Source organism: Chamaea fasciata, unplaced genomic scaffold, assembly GCF_029207755.1.
Source record: "Chamaea fasciata isolate MVZ Bird 193981 ecotype frontalis unplaced genomic scaffold, bChaFas1.0.hap1 SCAF_104, whole genome shotgun sequence".
NCBI lineage: Eukaryota > Metazoa > Chordata > Aves > Passeriformes > Sylviidae > Chamaea > Chamaea fasciata.
The window spans coordinates 201,684-222,571 of NW_027094189.1; the positions used below are offsets into that span (position 1 = coordinate 201,684).

Consider the following 20,888-nt stretch of genomic DNA (forward strand, 5'->3'; position numbering starts at 1 on the left):
TGCAGGTGTGAGCAATGACAGAATTGTTCTACACCGTTCTCTGAGTCGGTCATAATGCAGAAGTTACAACAGTTATAATATAAAAGTTAGTTACAACAGTTATAAAAGCATGTTAGCATTGCGCAGCCTCTATTTTAATATCTCGCTATGGCCTAGAATTAAATATCGATTATAAAACACAATATTATATAATATAGTAATACGAATTATTAATTTCTACTATTAGATTACAATAATAGTTTAATATATTATAGATATAATCAGATTACATTAAATTATGAATTTATGGTCTAACATAAATAATACCGATTCACGTCGCTGCCATTTCCGTAGGCTACACAGTGCACCCATGAACTGATAGATTGTGTCCCTGAGCATCCCCAGGGACGTCAGCCCAGGAATTCCCATCAGCATTTGGGACAGTTTTAACCGAAATTCCCGGAAAATTCCCCAAATTTGTCTCAAATACCGTGCAGGGAGGGGGGAGAGGATCCGTGACACCAGCGATGTCCCCGATGGCGTCACCACCCCGATGACGGGACGTCGCTGTGCCCGCAGCAGCCTCGGGATGTCCTCGATGGCTCTTTGGCACCGCTCGGCCACCGGGGCCATCGTGTGTCGAGTTTTCGGGGTGTCCTCACTGAAGACAACGGCGATGGGCAGTTGTGAAAGCAAAGTCCTTTATTGCACGATTAATCAGCCTCATGGAGGCCGAGGTCGTCACAGACTGAGCCAGTGAAGTCCCCGTGTCCCCAGGAGGAGCGGTGGCATCTTATCACAGCAGTGTGCAGGAAGCCTTCTAACAAAGTTTCACGAAGAACATCAAGAACATAAAGTTTCTGATACATTCTCACATGAGGCCAGCGTGTAATGAGCCCCATGAAGATGCATCAAGCCTGAGGTTCGGCCTGCAACCTCCCAGAGTGGCTTCATAACATTTGCCAGACGGCTCTTCAAGTGCGTTTGGTAACGTAAAGGTTTTAACAAAGAAAGGTTTTAACAAAAGATAAAACATTTTACAAACGATAAAATGACAAACAACACAGAAACAAAAGGCGAGCACAGGTGTCAGAGAAGCCTCTGACCCGTGGCCAGGACACATTAAAAAGCGCCTGAGCACCTCTGAGCTCATTCTCAAGTATAGGATGAGTAAGGAGGGACAATTTGCCTTGCTGCCAATAGCAGCAGCCACAGGCCCTGAGAAACATCTCCAAAGCCCAACCAGTGCCCCTGTGCTGGCACTGGGCTGATGTCCATGAGAAGGGCACACAACTTTCCAGCTTGGCTTCCTTCTAAGTTCAAAGGTAAACTGAAACTTTTTTCCTTAAACAGAATCATTTGCTTGGGTGTGGAAATGCATTCCCACAAGTTTCTGAGTCCCAAGCAGAAGCAGCAACAGCAGCAGCGGCAGCACCTGTAGTCTGTGTCCCCTGAGTCTTATCAGTGTGCATATATTTATATATACATATAGATATCTACTGTCTTATCAGTAGCAGCCGCAGAAACAACAACAGTGGCATTTGTGATTGGTCTTCCCTGAGCTTTAAAGCAGCGCATTTTATTCTATTGGTTTCTACCAATCAGGTAGAAACACGAGTCCAGTATTGCCTTGTTGGGCCTGGCCTAAGCTAAGATTGATGTGCGACAATATTTGCAATTTCTTACACAAATTCTGCACATGTAGCCCTGTCTGTTCTGTCTGGGCATGTTTCAGCAGGGCTACATTATTTTTGTTAGGATTAGAATTAAACCAACCTTGCAGAAGGCAATGTCACTTGAACTTTAAACTAGACTTTAGGTCTCTTTCTTGCTGATTTCGTCTCTTATTTGCTAAGGCACTTAAAAACCCTCTATTTATTTAAAACTAAACTTGCATTTGTACCTCATGTCCGTGTGGACTGACGTGTGACTGAACTAAAGAAGTATGATTACACCAATTAATCTCATTTTTGTACACAGAGTGGTAAGGACAAACATCCTTGACCAAAAATTGATCTTTCCCTGTACAGTTTAATTTGGCATGAAAACATCATGTTTACAGAACCAAAAGTCTTCGGTACTTCAGGTTCACGAGATGCCGCGGGAAGGTGAGGAACCCACCAGTTCCATGCATCTACCGGGGACCAGAAATCCCATGTGGATGATCCTGCAATTGTACCTTGAATGGCTCTGTCAGTTTTCTCTGGAGCTGGCCGAGCATCCACTGGCACACCAACCAGACAGGTGGGAAATGGCTTTTCTGGGTTGTATTGGACAGACATACGGTATCTGAACCTGATGCACTGGCTAAAGTCACCCAGACGTTTGTTTTAGGTTGACTGAGTGGCAAATTTGCATCACTAAAAGCAAGTAAATTACTAAAAGCAAGTAAATTACTAAAAGCAAGCACGCAAAAAAGCGTAACATTTGATTGAACCCCAGATTTCCCTTAAACTATTCTCTAACAAAGGGATTCTACAACACCACTGCTCCCCAAGTGTTGGTCTTTGGTTGATCGACAGGTAAGGTTGCATTGGTGAAGGCAAACAAAATAAGATATAAACACGATCCCTGATTTAACTTAATGCTTTTTGATTTAAGGCACTTCCTTTTTCATTTTTAATTTCCAGGCACATCTTTCAGCACGTTCCCTTTTTTGGTTCATCCACAAATTTCACCCGGGACCGGCCAGATATAAGGCACTGAATTATTTTGTTTGCCTTCAACTCTGCAAATTTGAATCTCTTTTGATTCTCTCAAAAATTCCCTCCTCCATTCCTCCCGAAGAATGGGAAGATGGGGGCTGCTTTCTTCACCGTGACCCACTGCAGCTAAAAATCCAACGGCCTTGTGCTTTGTTTGGGATTCTAGATCACACCACGATGTTCACCACGCTTGTGCCAACAGAGCTCTACGATGCCAACGATTCCCACACCTTTTACACTAACACAAACCCCAGGGATGACAGTTCTTGCACGTGGGACAGAAGATGTCTGCCATCAGCTACAGTCTCCGTGCAGCTCACGTCTGCGTGCTGCTTCTCTGCTCTTGGAGCTGTCAGCGTGTTCCTGTGCTTGATTTGGCTTCCCGTTCTCCGCTGGAATACACCTGGGCCCTGGACCTGCAGAAACACAACCTTTGTCCCAGGTTATTAGAGAAAGTGGACCTCCAGTTCGTCCCGATTCTGGATTTCTGGACAAAACGGAAGGGTTTCCTTTTGGTTTCCGCTGTGTGTACCGATGTAAAGCCGCACCTGAGGATATATCCACTGACGGATGGATATTTTGTATTTCCCAAAAGATGGGTATCGGGTAAAACCTGCTTGCTGTAACCCACAATCCTCAGGGGTTGACTGCTCCTGTGGATTCAGGGGGTTGCAACAGCTGGCAGACTATTTACGATTTGTGACTATTGATGATTTTTTAATGATTTATGGCGAACTATTTATGATTTACGATTATTAAGATGTATTCACGACTGCTTTGGCTTGATCCCTGGAAATACAAAACATTGCGTAAGCGCGCAGGCACTCTGATGAAAAAATGCATGACTTGTTGAGAACCGACAGCAATCGGGAAAATTCAGGTACAACAACTAAGAATATTTGAAATGACAGGCATATTAATGACTATTAACGATAACACACGTGAAATTGGATGGATATTAATCACTAAAACACCGTACCATCACCCCAGAGTCTGCAAACGGCTGACAAACCTCTCTCCGGTGAGGACCCCGACATCCTTTCCTGGGCAAGGTGCTCAGGTCCACTCCAAAAATCTGTCCAGCTGTCATTGTATAGGGTCAAATTGCCAAGTCAGTGACTTTAACGCTGTTTTGATGCAGAAAACATCTGGGCTTGTTGGCCAAACATCTGTCCAGGTAGAGTCAGGGCCTGGCCAGGGCTCCGGCTCTAAACTGGGGTGACGTCCCTTTAACACATTTCTAAAACAAAGCTCTGAACAGCAGCAGGTATGAAATGTTTGAGGAGGTAGGCAACAAAAAGGAAGGACCTTGAAATGACCCGTGTCTTTTGGATAATTAGAAATGTTAAAGCACGTGAGAAGCCAGATATAAAAATAGAAAATTAACAAATTCACGTCACGTAATCAATATATCAGCACCAATCATCTTAGGAAGTTGAGGTAACACCTTTCCAAACCTTCATGTACTTACGACCTTGAGATAAAACGCAGAAAAACACGGAAACAGCTTAAAACAGCGGAGATTGTAAGGAATAATAAAACCTCTCAGGAAATCAAGGGTCCAACAAGCTGCATCTTCTTCCATCCACAAAGAGCAGGTGTTCATCAGTGTTCCATCACAGCTGTTTCAGTCTTACCTCTAAAGAGAAAATAACTAAACTCTGCGAGTTAGAGAAGCACATCTTAACAAAACCTAGGATAGTTTTTAAATTCAATGAAACTTAAACTCGACATGGATAAATTTTGGCCAAAAGAACCTTAAATTGTATTAGCTTAATAAAATTTTCATGAAATATGAGCTTCAAATTAATAGAATATCGACCTAATACTCCTCAAGATTTATAAAACTTAAAAGTAACCCAAGCCCAGCAGGGGCCTCAACAACACTTTAAGAACGTAATTTAAGAGCACCAGTGGTTTCTGTAACATCCTGTCAGATCTCCTTTTCTCTACAAACTCTGACCATTTGGAGCAAGGCGGGCTGCGGGTCAGGCAAGGCTCCAATTACTCGTTTGCATTCCTCGTTAGCGTTGACCAAGGCAAGGTTTGGGAGCAGATGAAGACGCGCCAGGTCATCCTTCCACTGTCTCTGTCACGTCTGTGACCAGTGTGAGATACGGCCCTGATGTTCCTTGCTCCGTTTCTGTCGACAGCGGCACGGCGACGAGCCGCTCATCCTCCCGCCGCCGGTGTTCCGGGGCCGCCCGACCCTGCAGCGGGCACGGCGGCCAGAGATGGCGCTGTACTTGGAGGCCGTGAGTCTCGGTGGTTACAAAATGGCGCCGGCGGCAGTGCGCATGCTCCGCGTGGGGCGCCGCCATCTTGTTGTGCGGCAAAACACAGGGAGCGGCCATTTTGCTGCGCGGGCGGCTGCGCAAATTCCCGCGGTGTTCAAAGCCGTTTCATTCGGGAGGGTTGTCCTCTGTCGATGGCTGGAACGGAAAAGGAAAATCCAGGAGCATCCTCTGGATCCACCGGAATGATAAAAAACCCCAAACTTTGAAGCCGATGACAACAAGAGGCCAGTCTCTCGGAATCACTGAGAGAGAAGGAAATCCAGGTCGGAAATGCCTCATGTCCTCTATCATTTTGTTCCTCACGTTGTGAGGCAATCTCCAGGAATCAGAGAAGTCTTCTTCTGAAAGATAAACACTGAGGAATTCCAGGGACTGTGTGTGGGTTTGATGTGGCCTTTTTGTAGCTGTTCCCTCACTCATTTTTTGAGGGCTTTCAAGAGGCCACAGATCTATCCAAACAGGCTGATTGGTTTTCCACGATAACGGAATAACGGGAACTTAATGATGAGTGGCAGGCGTCGCTGTGGTTTCCATTACGAATCCAATTCCATCTTTGCTCTCCACTGGAACATCACGTCTCTCCCCCACACTGTTGAGTTATCCCACACCACGTAGGGCCGGATGTCTGCTGTCTTTCCTTCGGGACCCGTGACAGTAATCTCGGATTTACTTTGCTTACACTCCGTAGCTCCTCCAAACCCCGTGAGGAGACACTCGGGCGGCCCCAGATTCCAATCGCTCGGCCAATGTCCATGAGAAATCGCGGTGACATCCGCCCCTGTGTCCAGCATGCCTGTGATCTGGACTGTTTCACCAGACTCCATGTGTGTCAGACTGCACTCCAGCTCCGGCTGTTCCTTGGTGATTTGTTTCACCCAGCGGTCATTAGGCGCCGGGTTAAAGCCGTCACAAGGTAATTCTCGGTATCCAGCTCGCTCATTTCTATTCATTGGCAGTGCAATAGCAACAGCTATTGGTGTTTTTGGTTCAATCACCACCGGGGCCTTGTGAGCAAGAGCTAAAACCTTCAGCTCTTCGTTACAATTTGCCGAGACGACAGCTGGAAGAACCGAAAGTCCAACAGTTTCCGTACTGCCCTTGCCTATGATTAGAAAGTCTTGTCTTTGTGGTGAAGTACCAGGAACTCTTACGGGAATCCATTCGTGGTAACAGTCTTTTACAAAACGTACCGACTTGGACGTTGCCAGTTCACACCGTGTCCCTGGGGGTAATAAATCGGGGTGTTTTGGGAGACGGCTGGCCGTGTCACAAACTGCACCTGGCTCGGGTTTTCCCCAGGTACCCTCAGGCTGTTCAGGTGTTCCTGTGGTTGAGCTGCCGTTACTTGTTTCGCCCCACGACGGCGCTCTGCGCTGTTCTTGGCGCGGCCCCGGGGTGTCCTCGGCGGCTTCTCGGCGCAACCTCGGGATGTCCTCGATGGCTTTTTGGCACAGCCTGGCCACCAAGCGCGCACCGGGGCCACCGGAGCTAAGGGGGCCACCGGAGCCGCCATAGGGACGCAAGAGGAGGTCGTGGATGTCCCCAACCGCCCGCAGCAGGTGATCTGTAGCCAGGCGGGCGCTGGCCTTAGACAGCCGCTTGGCCTTGGCCAGCGAGGCCACCAAGTCCTCGAGGACATCGAGGGACGTCTCCTCTCTCATCCACGCTATTAACTCGATGCGCCAGATCCGGTCGGGCAGCTCAAAGGTGAGGCTCTCGGCTTTGGAACATGCCGACGTCAAGCGGCCCAGCAGATTCCGGACCTCCCCGGCCCACTGTCCCGTCCTGGTGGGGCAGGCCACCGGGGGTTGCTGGGTTGTGTCCACCAGGTTGTCCCCAGCTGTCCTCCTGCTGGCAATACTGTCACACAGATCCATGACCATGTCAGTTAAGCTGTAGGTGGCCTTGCCCTTCAAGGCACCAGGGAGATCCAAGGCCTCCCCAACCACCCGGTGCCAGCTCTCCCTCAGCGCGTCCACCGACTCCCGCCAGGCTCTGACCGTGGCTCTCACATCGGCCCAGGTGGCCCCCGAGGTGGCCCCGAGTGCGCTCAGGGCGTGGCCCAGGGAGGTGACAGCGAGGTAACCCAGGGAAGTGACTTCATGGAGGCTCAGGGTGTCCTGGAGGGTGCAGGTGAACGTCCTCAGGGCTGCGTGCAGGTACTCCGGGGACACGAACGGCCACACGTCCCCGCGTGGCGTGGTGACGGCGGCCACCAGCTCGCCCAGGGTGGCCACCACGTCCACCTGCGCCTCCAGCATCTGGGGAGGGGACAGGGGAGGTGGCGGGGACCTCGTGGCACTTGTGGCCTCCTGGGGAACCCCTTGGAAGCCTTCGTGGAGGGCTCAGCTGTCCCTTTGTCACTCTCTCGTCCCCTCTGTCACCCGCTGCTGTCCCCCTTGACCCCGATCTTCCAGGCACCCCCTAAACCACACCTGGGACCCCTCGAACTGCACCTGGGACCCCACAAAATCTGGCCAAGACTCTCCAAACCTCACCTGTGATCGCCCAAAACCCCTCCAGGACCCTTCAAACCCCACCTGTGACCCTCAAAACCACTCCAGGACCCTTCAAACCCCACCTGTGACCCTCAAAACCACGCCAGGACCTCCCAACTCTCCCCAGACCCCCCAAAATCCCCCCAGGTTTATCCAAAACCCCCCTGGGACCACCAAACTCCACCTGGGATCCCCAAAAATTCCCTCACGACTCCCCAAAACCCTCCCAGGACCCCCTAAACCCCACCTGCCCCCTCCCCAAACGCCTCCAGGAGCCATGAAAACCCCTCCAGGACCCCCCCAAACCCCCTGTAACCCCCCAAACCCCATATGGCATCCCCCAACCACACCTAGGACCCCCCAAAACCCCTCCAGGACCCCCCAAACGCCACCTGGGATCCCCTAAAACCCCTTCAGAACCCCCCAAACGCCACCTGGGACCCCCAAACCCCACCTGGGACCCCCAAACCCCACCTGGGATCCCCCAAAACCCCTCCAGGACCCCCCAAACCCCACCTGGGACCCCCAAAACCCACCTGGGATCCCCCAAAACCCCCCCAGGATCCCCCAAACCCCACCTGGGACCCCCAAAAACCCCTCCCCAAGACCCCCGAAACCCCCAAGGAGCCCCCAAACCCCACCTGCGACCCCCAAACGCCACCTGGGATCCCCCAAACCCCACCTGCGACCCCCAAACGCCACCTGGGATCCCCCAAAACCCCTCCAGGACCCCCCAACCCTTCCCGGAGCCCCCCAAACCCTACCTGGGATCCCCCAAACCGCACCTGGGATCCTCCAAAACCCCCTCCAGAACCCTCCAAACACCCCAGGACCCCCCCCAAATCCCCCCCGATCTATCCAAACCCCATCTGGGATCCCCAAAACCCCCCCCAAGGCCCCCGAGCCCCCCCCACGACCCCCCAAACCCCACCTGGGACCCCCCAAACGCCCCCAGGAACGGCCAAAACCCCTCCACGGCCCCCCAAAACCCCTCCAGGACCCCCACAACCCTGCTCGGACCCCCTGCCACCCCCCCCCATCCCCTCTGCCACTCCCGGTGTCCCCCCTGTCCCCTCCCCCACCCCGCGCCGGCATTTTCGCACCTCCCAGGGATCCATGACGACTGGGGACACTCCGGGGACACTCCGGGGACACTCCCGGGGGGGCGGGGGGAGAACAGGCCCGGAGTGGCACTCGGCGACACGCCGGAAATGTCGCGCTGCAATGGGACGATGTGACGTCACTGCCGGACACAGCCCCCTCCCCCTCCTCCCCCATCCCCTCCCCTCCCCCCCCGGCAGGACACCGCGGCCACCGCGGGCCGAGAGCGGGGACACTGCGGGGACACTGCGGGACACCGCACAGGTGGCACCGGGGACGGGGCAGTGCCACCAGTTCCAGCCCAGTGCCACCAGCCCAGCGCCACCAGTTCTGTCCCACTGTCACCACCCGAGTGCCACCAGCACAGTGACACCGGCCCAGTTCCATCCCAGTGTCCCCAACCCAGTTCCATCCCAGTGTCACCAACCCAGTGCCACCAGTTCTGTCCCGCTGTCACCACCCGAGTGCCACCAGCCCAGTGTCCCCAACCCAGTTCCATCCCAGTGTCCCCAACCCAGTTCCATCCCAGTGTCACCAACCCAGCGCCACCAGTTCTGTCCCACTGTCACCACCCGAGTGCCACCAGCACAGTGACACCGGCCCAGTTCCATCCCAGTGTCCCCAACCCAGTTCCATCCCAGTGTCCCCAACCCAGTTCCATCCCAGTGTCCCCAACCCAGTGTCCTCAACCCAGTTCCATCCCAGTGTCCCCAACCCAGTTCCATCCCAGTGTCACCAACCCAGCGCCACCAGTTCTGTCCCACTGTCACCACCCGAGTGCCACCAGCCCAGTGTCACCAGCCCAGTTCCATCCCAGTGTCACCAGCCCACTTCCATCCCAGTGTCACCAACCCAGTTCCATCCCAGTGCCACCAGCCCAGTTCCATCCCAGTGTCACCAGCCCAGTTCCATCCCAGTGCCACCAGCCCAGTTCCATCCCAGTGTCCCCAACCCAGTTCCATCCCAGTGTCACCAGCCCAGTTCCATCCCAGTGTCCCCAACCCAGTTCCATCCCAGTGTCACCAGCCCAGTTCCATCCCAGTGTCCCCAACCCAGTGCCACCAGTTCCATTACAGTGTCACAAGTGGTTTGGAGGTTCCGGGGGGGCAGTTTGGGGCTCCCAGGTGGGAATTCCAAAGGATTTGCGGATTCCCAGTTGAGAACAGGGGCCGGGGGCTTGGGGGGGGGGGGGGCCCGTGGTGAGTTGGGGGCGTCCCATGGATTGGGGGGTCCAGGTAAATTGGGGGGATCCCTGGTGATGACGGTGGGACTCCCTCCTGTCCCACTCCCGTTATCAGCCGGGACCCCCCAAGGGACCCCCCGGTGCTGGGGACCCCCCTGTGTCCCCCAGTCCCGCCCGGGCCCCCCCAGTCCCGGCGCTGTTCCCGGGGGGTGAAAGGGAAGGGGCCGAACCCCCGGCATGGGTGGGGGGCCCCGCCTCACTTGGCTTTGGTTTCTTCTTCCCGACTCTGGGGAAAAACGACTTTGGGAGTTTTCTGCCAGAAATCTCCCCCCTCCTCCACTCAGCCCAAGGGCCTGGGGGGTTTTCCCTTTTGGGGAGAAATCAAAGCCATGCGCTGATGCTCATAATTATGGCCAGGAGAAGTGACGGCTTTCCTCGGAGCCGGTGCCCGGGAACACGCGGGGCTGGGAAAGGCGGGCCGGGAGGTGCGGAGAAGTTTGTTTGTGTTTCCAGCTCAATCCCGACTCGGGCCCGGGCCCGTCCCAGCGCTGTTCCTCATCTGCGGCTTTCCCCTCACACAGCCCGGGGGCGGGGCCTGAGAGCGCGGGGCGGGTGTGGCCCGTGTGCAGAGCCCGCCCCTGGCTCGCTGCCATTGGCGGACTGTGGCCTCACTCCAGAATGTCGCGCGCCGATTGGGCCGAGCGGGGCCAAGCCCGGCCCCGGGGCCGCCCCCCGGGCGGGCGTGGCTCGGCAGAGGCGCCATTGGCGGAGCGTGTGTGCGGGCCCGGGAGCGGCGGCAGCGGCCGGAGCCCGGTGAGGCGGCGGCGGAGCTCGGAGGCGGCCCCAGCGCGGGTGGGAGCCGCGCTCGGTTCTGCCGGGGCTCGGGGCCGGCTGCGGGCGGAGGGGGCGGCAGGGGGCTCTGGCGGGTTCCTTGTGCCGTGTCGGCGCCGTGTTCCCCGTGGCCTGAGGGCGCTGCGGGAGCGGCTGCCCGCGGTCTCCTTCCCGCCGCTGCCTCGGCAGGAGCCGGTGCCGGAGCAGCGCTGCCTCGTCCCGCTTCCTGCGGGTAGGACGGAGGTGGCCGCCCTGTCCCCGGGGCTGTGCGGGAAAATTCCCGTGGCCAGAGGTTTGTGTCCCCAGGGGAGACCGAGGAGTCCTGTAAAAGTGACTTTATTCCTGAACAAAGGGAGAGGCCGTGCGGCGTTTGCCGCGGGGTCTCTCCAGTTGTTGTCGTACGCGGGCTCCTTTTTATCCTGATTTTCCCTTCTGCATCTCCCTGTCCCTTTGCCCAGTGGCGAAGGTCCTCGGAAGGTTCCGAGTTCCCGATCCGCCTCCTGCATGTCCTCGTTAATGTGCACCCCCCTTTTGTAGAACATCCGATACTCGTGGCTCTGTTCACTCTTTGTTCTTCTCCACGTTCAGGAATTTCGCAGGACCTTGGCTGAGCAGCAGTCCGTGTCAGTAACATTTTCTGAAACTGGTGGTTCCTTTGTTACCTGTTTCACCACTTTTCTGTTGTCATCTATTTGCCACCAGCATCTTGAGTCATTTAATTTTCCACCCTGTCCTCCTCCTTCTGCTAATAGATAATCTGATCCCATCCCACGGTGAGATGTTGCATTCTTCGTTTGAGTGGATTGGTGGGCCAGGCTGAGGAGCTGGATCTGTCTGGTTGGTTATTATTTCGAGGCCAGGTTGTAATCTAATTCTGCCATTGAAATGATCAGTGGGTTCTCTGGCCCCTGATCTGAATTGGTTCGGGTTCCCTGGGGCTGGTCCATGGTGTTGCAGGATTTGTTCTGATGGCCGTTCATCTTTTCCCCATTTTTGGGTGCTCCCTCCAGCCAGGGCTGCATCAATTGATCTCTTTTCTCTGATTAAATCCTCACACACTTGGATTCCCAAGTGATTTCTCTGAACTTGTGGTAGCACAAACACCCCAGTGGTCTAATGCTCCCTGTGTGACACAGACAGTGAGAGCACATGTTGGAGTGGGGAGAGGGATGATTCCCCCCACTTCTTTTAGTGAAGTTTTCACAACATTCTCCATTTGCTGTTTCCCTTTGCAGCTGAAGCAATTTGTGTTGCAGAGTCAGATCTCCTCCCTGTGGGCTCTGCCTTTGGCTGTGCCAATTCCATCTGTGCCAGCAGGCAGAGCTTGGGGTGAGGGACAGAGGGAATGAGCCCAATTCCTCCCCCGGGCAAGAAGAGCCTGGTGCATTGTCCACACTTTTCCCCAGCAGTGTTAATTTGCATTTCTAAAGCTCCTCTCCTGGCTGCCTGGAAGGAAGCTTCTCTTGCAGAGCAGCCTTTGGATGACTCACGTGTGGTCCCCCCAGAGTCTGTCTTTTCTTTATTTGTTTCTAACAACATTCTTTTAACTGTTTATGGGAAAAGGGTCACCTTCAAAGCTCTTCTAGTTTTGCAAAATGCAACCGAAAGGTGGACACCGAAAAACCCCTACCAAAATTTTTCCATGTTTAAGAGCCGCACACAGACATACCCAGAAACATTGCACAGCAATCAAGTTTTTTCTACTTCTTTTCCTAAAACTAAAAATTGATTCTCACACCCCTGGCCCAATCCTAACTGACAATATATAAGTATGGTTATTACGGAAGATTTTTCCAATAATGTAATCTTGTCACTGAAACTGCGGGAAATACAAACATTCTCCAACAGTGTCTTCAGTGTTAGAGAGTCAAGGCATTACTTGATCATAGCCAGGATGTGCAACAGAAATCATTTCATCCACACACAGCCCGGGTTTGCAGAGAAAATCATTCCATGACACGTGAGGTTTACTGGACTTTCCCTAAACTTTAAACAGCCTGAACCCATAGAAATCCATTGGATTTATGTTCATTGCTTCCAAGCTGTGAAGTTCTCAGTATTTGGTTTCCTACTGGAGCCGGATTTCTTTGCCTCTGCTGTTAATTAGGTCGGCACTCCTGGATTTCCTTACCAGCCTTTTCCAGACCAGGTGTCTCCAGCTATTCCAGGGGCAGTGTCTGGGGTAGATGTTGGTTGCTGTTTGCTGATGGTCGTTGATGTTTTGTTGCTGGTCGTTATCTCTGTGGGTGTCTTTTGGGCTATTCCCAGTCTGTTGAGATGTTAAACTCATCTTTGTTGAGTGGTGTAACATCCCTTTAAAAAAAATCTTCTAAAATTCCTTTCCCCAGGGCAAAGGCAAACCAAGCCTGAGTGGAGAAATTCAAAACCCCCTAAATTTAAAGCCGGTATATTTTCCCACAATGTAATCCCTTCCAGCCCAGTGTGTGAGTGTGATTGAGAGCCAGAGTGGAATTCTCCCGTTGTCTTCCCCAGCCCTGTGGCGAGTGCAGGCACAGAAACCACTGAAGCTCCAGCAGTGGCAGCAAGGCTTGGCCCCCAGTGTGTGGAGATGCCCCAGGAGGTGCCCAGGCAGACGATTCCAGCAGAGGATCTGTGGGCAGGCACAGGGGCTTCCCCCGCTGTGGAGCCCTGGCTGCTGCTCCGGTGCCTTCAGTGCGGGGTCAGTCGTGGCCTGTTTGACATCCACAGACAATTCCAATTCCTTTTGGGAGTCTGGGAGAGCCACGGCTGGGGCATCCATCATTTTGTTTCTTTATGTCTCATGTTTTATTCTCTTTCTCATGTCTATACCGCAACTTTGAGGCTGTCTGGGGTTACAAAGTCACACAATGTTCTGGCTAGAACAGAGAATCCTCAATCCAGGTCCCATTAATGCTTGTCCCAGCTCCTTTTTAGTCCTGGGTAACGTTACTTCTGAGATTCCCTGGACCCTCCCTTGGTCAATTCACCACAAACCTTCTATCAAAATGTGTCCCAAATATTTAAATTTTTTCTCCACCATTTGCGGGTTTTTTTCACATGCTCAAAGTTTCTTTTTACCCTGAAAATGGAGCCATTCCACAGAGGCTTCTTCTGCCACTTCTTGTCCTCCTGACTGGAGCGAGTCATCCTCATCCTGCATTACCCCAGTCTCTTGGGGTGAGGTAAATTCTTTTGATATTTCCTGCAAGGCTTGCCCGAATAAGGCTGGTGCTTCTGTGCATCCCTGCAGAAGGACCGTCCATGTCTTTCCCATTTCCCCTTCTCCCTCTTGTTCCCGCTCAAAGGCCAAATCCTGTTCAGCATCCTGTGTCAGTGGGCATCCCCAGAAATCAGCTTTGACATCAAGTCCTGAACGGCAGCAGTGTGAGGAGGGAACCTGGTTCCAGCTGGTGTAAGGATCTGAGACTGTGGGGTGCTTGGGTTTGATCATCTCATTTCTTCTTCTTAGGTCCTGCACCATTCTGTGGATTCCATCTGATTTCTTGGTTGGCAGCATAGGAGGAGCATTCTAGGGAGAGATGCCTGGCTCCCAAAGCCCTGCCTTGAACAGGGGCTGGATAACAGGCTTGTCTTGGTTTGGGAAGACAGGTATCTGCCAGGTAATAAAAAAAACCAACTGCAGTTTCCTTTGGGATGGAGAGTGTAAACCCCGCCCCCTTTTATTCTTTTTCAATTATAAATTACAATCAGAGGCTCTTAGGCAAAGATTTGGGAAACAGGAATAGCAGTTCTTTACTAGTATGTATTACAAAGCAAACAGACACAAAAAACCCCCACCAAACAACTGCAGCATTAATAACAAACGAAAACAGTACCAAGAACTGAATTATTAAAAAAATATGAATATCGCCCTAATGCCGATATCCAACTGTGACGGACAAAAGACTCTCTAACAGTTTAAAGTTAGGAAGTGTATGTTTAATGACGACGCCGGGCAGCGTGCGGGATAGCTCCCAAACACACACGCCCCTACAGAAGATCACAGGGTCTTTTTATGTACAGAAGGATTGAATACCCAAAACACAAATGTATATTCATGACTTTAGTTCATCCCATTCCCCGCCTCGTATGGTAATTAGCCAAAAGCTATTAAGCATGCGTGGTTTGTTCTTTGAAATGGGTCGGTGGTCTTTTTTATGGGGCAGGGTCTCAGAATGATGAAGTGAGTGAGTCTTCTTCGCTTTGACTTTTTAACCTTTTAGTGTTGTGTGACAACTGAATCCTGTTTTCCCAGGAGTATTTGATTTATGAATTCATTGTCCTTCTTGAAGCCTATTGATTAGTCAGAATACACAAACGTAAGTTGACAAGCCTCGTGATTTATCAGTTCCTTAAATCCGGCTTCTGCTTATCAAAAGGGAAGTCTATCTGTCTTACTTCAGCAATATCTGGTTTAACTAAAATCTTTAATTCTTCAAAATTAATGTTTCACCCGAACGCTGGAAAAAGAAGAGCCCGCAGCTGCCTCAAGCTCCGTTTTCTACCTGCGTTATCTCCCCCTTCCACCTTTGTCCACCTCTTTGTTTCCGTTAAGTACTCTCAAGTATCCAGCACTTGGTCTCCTTGGTAACTTGTGGGGAAAAAATTCTTTAGAGAAAGAAGGAACAAACCCAACCCCCAGCAAGGCTGTAAGCCCTTCCTTCCCTCCCTGGAACAGGGGATTGCTTTTAGACACCACTTGTCCTGGTTGCTGCAGAGTCGTTTGGAGAGGCTGGGTGTCTGATTTTCCCTCTTTCCCTGGCGCTGCCCACACTTGTGGGTTCACTTCAGCACAGGCCTTGCCAGACATTTGACACAAAGGTACAAGAGAACTGGCCTGTGTTTCACCTTTTACAATATTGATTTGCATTTCCAATAGAGCCATCAAATCCCTCCCCAGTAAATTACAGTCACAATTAGGAGCAAATAACAATTCCTGCATTTCAAACCCATCCCCCACATCTGCCGGTAGTGGTTGACTAAAACACATCTGCTCATCTTTCCCACTTGTCCCCCGAGTAACCAAAGACATTTTTGGGATTTTCCCCCCTTAGGTCTAAGATCCAGAGTGGATGGAGAGGCCCCTGTGTGTATGAGGAAAGGCCTCGTGTGGATGCAGCCCCAGCCTGAATGTTGTCAAGGGCTGCAGTGTGGTGGGTCCCTAGTGGAATGGGAGCTCTGGCAGCCCCAGGAATCCATGTCCATGCAGGGCTGGACTTGCTCCTGCTGAGGGTGCTGCCGTGTGTGCCTGCAGTGTCCTTGTGGCCTGCAGATGGAACCCTGCTTCCTTGCCAGGGGCTGTTTGGGTGGGCTCTCCCCCGCCGAGGAGGGCAATGCCTGTGCCAGGTGCTTGTGGCCGAGCCCGTCCCCTCGGTGCTGGGGCCCCCTTGGGCGCTGGGGTTCATCCCTCCGGGGCTGTAGAAACTCTGCCATGGCCTTTGCCTCCAGCTTGGCCTTTTCCTCCTCCCTTCTTGCCTTCACCTGCTGTGCCTTTGTGCCCAAGTGCTCCAGGGGCTTCTTGTGCCGCTCCTGCAGCCCCCCTGAGTGCCTGTGGGTGCTCCTCCTCTGACCGCTGCTGAGCTTTCTGCAGAGTCATTCCTTTCTCCAGAGACCCAAACAAAATCCTTAAAGGAGAATCTCGATCCATCCACATTTCCCAGCTGTTCCTTCCTTCCTGCTGAGCCCCGGCTGCCCCACAGCTCCCCACAGGCCCCCAGCCCGTGCTCCCGGTGCCGCACCTCTGCGCCCGCTGCTGCCGCCCCCCAGCACGGAGAAACCCCCTGGGATCCTGACCTCCTTGTTTTCCTCTCCTGGAAACCGGGGGCACAAAGGATCTGCAGCAGCTGGCCAAGTTTGAGGATAAGACCCTGCTGGAAAACGTCCCGGTCCTCAGTATTTCTCTCTTCCTCCTCTTTTCCATCCTCCTTTTTCTGACCACAGAGATTCCTCCTGCTGCTTCTTGCCTTGACCAAATTCCTTCACACTCCTCCCTAACCCTTCCCAGCACACCAACGCCATCCATGCCCTGTTGTCTAAATCCCTTCTCGACCTCCCTTATTGCCCCTCTGGGTGTCCATGTCCTTAATTACCTCTGGGAGAACGATGCCTTGGGAAGGCTGACCTGTAACAGGGACTGCACAGAGCTAGAGAATAAAGTCGATATTTATTGAAAGCTCTTTAGGGTACACCTTGGGCAGGGCAGGAGCCTGACCAGGGCTACACTCCAGGGGGACGTAGAATGGTCACAAAACGGACGACTGGTCACAAGGTCCTAAATTTTGTTAAGTTTGGGCCATTTGCATATTGGAGCCCAGTTGTCCAACCACAGCCTCAGGTCGTGCGGTGTCGTGCTCCTCGTTTGTCTCTTTAGTCCACCGTGTTTTATGCATTTGGGCTTGAAAGTTGTGCTCGTTGTCCTTGGTCTTCAGCAGGAGAAGGATTTGTTTTGTGTACCTACTCTGTGATGAGAGCTTAGCAGCACTTAATCTGAGGCTCAGAACTACACCCCTATGCAGCGCAGAATCTGAAAAACATGAAAGGTAAAACTCTGGGCAAACTACCTCAGCATTCTCCCAAGGGACCCTTCAGAGATACTTTGGGATCGCCATCCCTTTTGCCAGGACGCCTTCCTGGCTTTCCCTTTTCCACCCTCCATGGGTGCCCTGCCATGTTCACTCCCTGAATATCCCAGTGTCCTCACTGATGAGATTTTCAGTGCTGTCTCCCTGCCGACTCTTCACAGACCCCCCTGATCTCTCACTGCTGATCTGTCTCCTGATCATCCCCTCCTCAACATTCACCCCACTTCTGTATAGGTAACGATAGTCACAGCTTGGTTCGTTCTTTGTTCTTCTTGTCGAAGTTGATGAATTTAGCAGGACCTTGGCTGAGCAGCAGTCTGTGTGGTCAGTTAATAACATTTTCTGGAAGTGATGGCTTCTTCTGTCCCTTCCATATGTCCGAGTGCCTGGCCCTATCCCCAAGCAGATTCGCAGCATCTGTTTGTAAAGACACTTTCCTCTTCTCCCTTTCATGGGGGTTCCCCGTTTGCGGGACATCCCCCCTGGAGCAGGGTGTCCCCCGTTGCTGCAGCCCCACCCCTCGGGCAGGCTCCGCCAATGGGAGCGCGCGGCGCTGATGACTCACCAGTTGCCAGGCAGACCCGCAGGTCCCAGCGTTGCCCCCCTGGACCCCACGTGCGCCCCGCCCTCGGCCGCAGCGCCCCCGCGAGGGGAATTTGGGGAGGTGGGCGGGGGAGGTTTTGCGAGGGGCTGAATCTTTGTATTGTAGATGAAATTTTGTCTGAGTCTCGATGTGTGGGGAGTTTTTGATCTGTGTGTTGATGTTTGGAGGAGTTCTAGGCTGAATCTTGGTGTTTTGGAGGTTCTTACAGACACAGGGTACCCACGGACTTTTTGAGAATAACTGGGCAAGGAGGAACCCCCAGCCTAAGGTGCTCTCCTCTTGTTTTCTCCCCAAACCAGGATTTGTCATTCCCAAGGAGTGCCCAGATGGAGAAGGAGGAAAAGCCCCGGATATCCCACAGGAGGAGGGGCTGCACACCCAGCCCAGGGAGCTGCGAGGAGGAAAGACCCGTCCTGTGCCAGGAGGGCGGCCGGAGATCCAGCCGGAGCTCAGAGCTGGTGGAGAAGCCTCATGGAGGGGAGAAGCCCCACAAGTGCCTGGAATGTGGGAAGGGTTTCAGCTACAACTCCCGCCTGATCCGACACCAGAGGATCCACACTGGGGAACGGCCCTACGAGTGTGGGGAATGTGGGAAGAGCTTCAGGCACAGGTCCCACGTGATCCAGCACCAGGTGATCCACACTGGGGAACGGCCCTACGAGTGTGGGGAATGTGGGAAGAGCTTCAGATCCAGCTCTGATCTCCTCCGGCACCGGGTGATCCACACTGGGGAAAAACCCTACGAGTGTGGGAAATGTGGGAAGAGCTTCAGAGATGTCTCTGATCTCCACCGGCACCGGGCGATCCACAGTGGGGAAAGATCCCACGAGTGTGGGGAATGTGGGAAGAGCTTCTACCTAAAGAGCAATCTTATGCAACACCAGAGGACCCACAGTGGGGAAAAGCCCTACGAGTGTGTGGAGTGTGGGAAGAGCTTCAGAGGCAGCTCGAATCTCATTCAGCACCAGGTGATCCACACCGGGGATCGGCCCTACACCTGCTTGGAATGTGGGAAGAGCTTTGGATGGAGCTCCAGCCTGAGAAAACACCAGCGCGTCCACACCAGGGAGAGGCCCTACGAGTGTCCCGAGTGTGGGAAGAGTTTTCAGACCAGCTCTGATCTCCTCGTCCATCAGCGGATTCACCGAGAGGAGAGGCCCTTCCGCTGCCCCGACTGCGGGAAGGGCTTCAAGCAAAACTCACACCTCAGTGTCCACCAGCGCGTCCACACCGGGGAGAGGCCCTACGAGTGTCCTCAGTGTGAGAAGAAGTTTAAGATGAGCTGCACTCTCCTCGTCCATCAGCGGGTTCACACGGAGGAGAGGCCCTTCCGCTGCCCCGACTGCGGGAAGGGCTTCAAGCGCAACACACACCTCAGTGTCCACCGGCGCAGCCACAGCACGGAGAGGCCCTACGAGTGTCCCGAGTGTGGGAAGAGGTTTCAGACCAGCTCCAGGCTCCTCGTCCATCAGCGGATTCACACGGATGAGAGGCCCTTCCGCTGCCCCGACTGCGGGAAGGGCTTCAAGCAAAACTCTGCCCTCATTGTCCACCAGCGCGTCCACACCGGGGAGAGGCCCTACGAGTGTCCTCAGTGTGGGAAGAGGTTTAAGATCAGCTCTGATCTCGTCAGACATCAGCGGATTCACACGGATGAGAGGCCCTTCCGCTGCCCCGACTGCGGGAAGGGCTTCAAGCAAAACTCACACCTCACTGTCCACTGGCGCATCCACACCGGGGAGAGGCCCTTCGAGTGTCCTCAGTGTGAGAAGAGCTTCTCCAGTAGCTATCACTTGACCCAACACCAACGGAGGCAGCACTAAGGGAAGCCCTGCGAGTGCCCTGAGCGCGGGAAGAGCTTCGTGCGCTGCTCCAGCTCCATCCCCCATGGGAGGATCGGCGTTGGATGATCCCCAGTGACCCCCGTTGGGCAGAGCCCTGGTGATCCGTGGTCCTGGTGGTCTGTGTTGGGAAGACACCTGGCTGGGGGGCATCCACATCTTCCTGTCTCTTCATGGGCACCTTGATGGATGCAGGGGCAGGAACATCCATCGGGACACGGACCGACACTGGGAATTCCTTGGGGAGAGCGGATTTGTTGACTTTCAACCCCAGAAAATCTTTTGTGTTCAATCCTGTCTTCTGGGGGCATCAAGGAATACTGGATGGTCTTGGAGATCTTTTCCAACCTCAGGGATTCCATAATTTTGATTTCCTGTTGCCCAAGGGCATCTTGTGCAGCCACATGGTGATGATGTGGGGCCAAGACCAAGATTTTGGAGACAGTGGGGTGGGAACCCCTCTAAAAATGGTTCTTCCCTCCCAGCCAAGCACGTGGATCCTCAGCCGGCATGGACAGGGAAATCCTTTTCTTCTGGCCTTGATTTGCTTTTCATTTCTCTTCATCCGTTTAAAATATCCAACAGTGGGGTAAAAACAGAGACATTGAACTGAGACGTGGTTGGGATGATGGGGGGACGTCGACATGGTGGGACATAGATATTGAGAGTGACATGTGGACGGACACATGGACACATGGACACATGGACACATGGGCACGGACGTGGCCATTCGTGGGGACGTGAGGGACGATGACAGGGATGGAAACACGGTGGGGAGACAGCCGTGGGTGAGGACATGGTGGGATGTTGGAGTCCAGGGCACGGGGAAAACCCCTCAAACTGCCCTGGGGGGTCTGGGCCCCTCGCCGGGACCCCAGGAAACGTCGCCTCTGACCTCAGTCCATGGGAAAAACTGCCAACGCTTACGGATGAAAATGAAAACAACAAAAAAATTTAAATTAGACGATGGTTTAGTTTGTCCCAGGCGTGAAAATTTGTAGTTTTGGGTTTTTAGAACGGAAGCAGACAGAAGCAAGATGGAGAATTTCGGACGGCGTCTTAAGCTCTTTTCCCTCTGCTCCGTCTTCTGCTGTTCGGGTGGCGCAAAGACGTTGGCGGGACGCGGGTGACGCAGAGAATCGCGCGCCTAGAATCGGTAGCGATTGGTCATCGCCGCAAAATTGTAAATGCCGCACGTTTTGACGAGTTCATCGGATTGGGAACGTCTAAGAGACCTCGGGTCTCGTGTTCTTGGCGGCGACGTCTTGCCGCGCGTTAAGCCTGGT

The 20,888-nt window shown here is 53.3% G+C and overlaps 2 protein-coding genes across 3 annotated transcripts; one reads left to right on the plus strand and one right to left on the minus strand.

The window, feature by feature from the left end:
* Positions 1–663: 663 nt before the first annotated feature.
* Positions 664–8,691, minus strand: LOC136304519 (uncharacterized). Its single transcript, XM_066208038.1, has 2 exons — positions 8,583–8,691; positions 664–7,242 (listed from the first exon to the last, which is right to left on the minus strand). The coding sequence occupies exons 1-2, from the start codon at positions 8,595–8,597 to the stop codon at positions 5,515–5,517; spliced, it is 1,743 nt and encodes a 580-aa protein (XP_066064135.1). The 5' UTR covers positions 8,598–8,691; the 3' UTR covers positions 664–5,514.
* A 1,819-nt stretch (positions 8,692–10,510) lies between these two features.
* Positions 10,511–19,722, plus strand: LOC136304520 (zinc finger protein 420-like). 2 transcript variants are annotated; one of them, XM_066208039.1, is made up of 2 exons: positions 10,511–10,576; positions 18,061–19,722. In XM_066208039.1, exon 2 carries the CDS (start codon positions 18,088–18,090, stop codon positions 19,582–19,584), a length of 1,497 nt encoding a protein of 498 aa, XP_066064136.1. In that variant the 5' UTR covers positions 10,511–10,576; positions 18,061–18,087; the 3' UTR covers positions 19,585–19,722. The 2 variants fall into 2 exon arrangements, with proteins under 2 accessions (XP_066064136.1, XP_066064137.1); XM_066208040.1 differs by having other exon boundaries at positions 10,546–10,615.
* The last annotated feature ends 1,166 nt before the right edge of the window (positions 19,723–20,888 follow it).